This window comes from Fragaria vesca, linkage group LG4 (genome assembly GCF_000184155.1).
Source record: "Fragaria vesca subsp. vesca linkage group LG4, FraVesHawaii_1.0, whole genome shotgun sequence".
NCBI classification, from domain to species: domain Eukaryota; kingdom Viridiplantae; phylum Streptophyta; class Magnoliopsida; order Rosales; family Rosaceae; genus Fragaria; species Fragaria vesca.
This window is the reverse complement of record NC_020494.1, coordinates 13,977,483-13,980,840: the sequence shown is the minus strand read 5'-3', so window position 1 is coordinate 13,980,840 and position 3,358 is coordinate 13,977,483. Positions and strand designations below refer to the sequence as shown.

At 45.0% G+C, this 3,358-nt stretch overlaps 1 protein-coding gene across 1 annotated transcript; it reads right to left on the bottom strand.

Annotated features, from left to right (window-relative positions):
• Nucleotides 1-54: 54 nt before the first annotated feature.
• LOC101312817 (UDP-glucuronate 4-epimerase 6-like) lies at nt 55-2,032 on the bottom strand. Its single transcript, XM_004296965.1, has one exon. The coding sequence runs from the start codon at nt 1,858-1,860 to the stop codon at nt 505-507; it is 1,356 nt and encodes a 451-aa protein (XP_004297013.1). The 5' UTR covers nt 1,861-2,032; the 3' UTR covers nt 55-504.
• Nucleotides 2,033-3,358: the final 1,326 nt, after the last annotated feature.

Below are 3,358 nucleotides of genomic sequence, written 5' to 3'. Positions count from 1 at the left end.
GAGACTAAAAAAAAACCAAAAGAAAAACTCAAAAAAGGGCAAAGAAGATTCTTGATGTCATTTCTGTTGTTTTGTTACAAATCACATATTTCTCTTTACACCACATCCAATGGCTCAGATCTACATTCTTTCCAGTAGTCCCCACCACACATTATTACAACCCCTCCCAGATCTACACCTTTGTGTCCCCTTCCTATATAATTATATAAAAACACTTTCCTTGAAGATCTTTCTGCTTCTTACACTTATCTTCTTCTGCTTCTATAAAATTTATATCTATATGATACATCAAGAACAGCTATGCTTCCATACACCAAGGACCACACAACAATAACTTAGGACTTTTACCCAAAAAAAAAAAACAAGGATTGGATTTTTTTAATTTCATCAAAAAAAAAAAACGGAAGAGAGAGAGGAAGAGAGGAGGAAATTAAAAGAGGGGCCATGTGATCAGTGATGATTGATGATCCAATCAAGCGGATTCCTCGGGCTGCTGACTCATCATCATCTTCTTGCTTCCGTTTTTACCCTCGACTCGATCCCGTAATAACTCACGTACCACTTAACGAACTTCCTCAGCCCGGAGGCCAGGTCCGTGGTGGGCTTGTACCCGAAGTCGTGCAGCGCCAGGCTCACATTCGCATGCGTGTATGGCACGTCACCGTTCCTCGGCATCTTGATCACGTGCTTCTTCGCCTTCGAGTTCAACAGCGCCTCCAGTATCGACACCAGCCTCCCCACCGGCACCGGCGACGTGTTCCCCAGGTTGTAGATTCTCAGCTGCGCCGGTCCTTTCTTCTTCCCGCCGCTGCCGGTGCTCTTCTCCGCGGTGTCGAGTGCGCCGAGGCAGCCTTTCACGATGTCGTCAATGTAGGTGAAGTCACGCGCCACCTCTTTGTCGTCCACCGTTTTGTAAACATCGATGGTCTTGCCTTGGAGTATGTCTTTAGTGAAGAAGAAGTACGCCATGTCGGGTCTGCCCCAGGGCCCGTAAACGGTGAAGAATCGTAAGCCGGTGAGGGAAAGGCCGTAGATGTGGTTGTAAGTGTGCGCTATTTCCTCTCCGGCTTTTTTTGTTGCAGCGTAGAGACTTGCCGGCTGGTCGGTTCTGTGGAGCTCGGAGAAGGGATTCTCGGTGTTGAGGCCGTAGACCGAGCTGGAGGAGGCCCAGACGATCGCCGGTTGAGGATTTGCGGCTTTGGAAATCTCGAGAAGATTAACGAAGCCGGCAATGTTGGACGCCACGTAGGACTGGGGGTTCTGCATGGCGTACCGTACACCCGCCTGCGCCGCCAAGTGGAGCACGTGGGTGAACGGTACGACGTCGAAGAGCTTAGTGAGCATCGGGCCGTCGTTCAAGTCCGCCTCCACGATGAAAATCTCGTGCTTCTTCAGCATCGCTTGCCTCGCACGCTTCAACGACGGGTCGTAGTACGAGTTGAAGTTGTCCAAGCCCAACACGCCGTCGCCGCGCTTCTTCAGCGCCAGCGAGCAGTGGGACCCGATGAACCCGGCGGCGCCGGTGACGAGCACCGACATGCCGTTGGGCCGCTTGGGAGTGGAGGAGTGGCGGACCTGCTTCTCCCAGGCGGTGCCGCCGACTCCGCCGCCGTAGAAGGCGGAGGAGAGGAAGTTGGTGTTGTGGAGGCGGTGGGAGCCGTTCTGGTCGGAGGAGGAGGAAAGCGGAGGGTAGTTAAGAGTGAAGAAGAAGATGAGGACTAATGCGACGAGGAGGGTGACGCGGAAGAGGAGCTTGGAGGAGGCGTTGATGAGCTTGGTGCTGTTGACTCGGCGGAGGTAGCTGTTGTAGCGCTCCAGCTTTATTGTCTTGCTGGTGTCCGGCGGGGAAGCCATTACCATGATAACGAATTAAAGAGATCACACAATTCTTGTTGTGTCAAACTGTAAGTGTTATTGTTGCAGAGAACTAGAAGCGAAAAAGGACAAAGATGAAGAAGAAGAAGAAGAAGAATAGGTACAAAGAAGACAAGGGACTCGGATAGAAGAAGCGAGAGCTGGATTTGAGAAAATTTGAGCCCTGAAAATGTGAGGAGTGAGGAAAGATGAATATAAAGAGGGAGAGTTTGGTGTTGGTTGGCGACCACTTTCTTTTTCTTTTTTTTTTCTTTCATAATTACTCGCTAACAGATAGAAAGCTGCCTCTGTAAATTAGACTCCATACAATTCACCCTTGACGTTACTCTTAATCACAGGATTGCCACTTCGGAAATGCCAGCTGCGCTTTTCATGTGACCCCACACGCTTTCCAGGTCTGAACGTGTAGGAAGAGTTAATTGGCAGGGGTCTATAGATTAAGGGAATAATTACCGGATATAATTAATTAATTACTTACCTGGGTTCTAATTATGGAAAAATAATGACGTGGAGCTGTTGCCATTATAGAGCAAGTAATTTCTTAAGCAAATTTGACAGTCCATGCTTCCGCAAACAGAGAAAGAAGATGAAGAATTAGAAAAGGTGTGTGAGATCTGCTCTTGTGTTCGTTAGTGTGTGACCGTTTGTTACCGACGGAGACCTAATGCAACTTTACTTTCTTCTCAGAAAAGAAATGCAACTTTAGTTTTCTATATATTATCGCATAATCGCAAACAATGGAAAGTGATGTAATGGTATTTAAGTTGAGGGGTTTAAATTGATAGAGACTCACACTATTTGACCTCACTCTATGATAGTATGATGTAATAATGATAATTTTTTATCTTCTGGATTAATTAATAAATCAGAGTGAAACAGAAAAAGTTACATGCATGTATATTTTTTATGAGTTTATCGGCGGAGATAAGGATATTGTAACATCAAAGATTTTGTCATGTAGAATCTCCATAGTTGTGGTAACATTCAGAAATTTACGGCACCAGAATCATATTTAGAAAGAAACGGAAACAATGCAAATCAATAACACAAAACTCAAAATTAGAAAGTTTGGAAAATACTTTAAGAGTAGTTAAATTGTGAGCATATGTGAGTGTTGGTGTAATAGTATAAAAATTATTGTACGTACTTGAAAATCATAACTTTTGTCCATAATACATGTTTAGAGGTATTTCCCTTTTCTCAAGCTAAATGTAGATGCTGCTTTAGATGATGTGCATGGTGTTAGAGGAGTGGAGGCTGCTTTAGATGATGTGCATGGTGTTAGAGGAGTGGAGGCTGTTTTGCGCAATGAAAATGGTGAGCTCGGCTACCAAGGCCGAACTTGAGTAATCGGAGGTCTTGTGCGAACTTAAATATGTGGCCTATTTTATTTTGCCTACGATATTTTAAGCAAGATAAATATATGCCTCTCTAACAGTAAGTTTAACTAGAAGATGGAATAGGAAGCCAAAAAAAAAAAAAT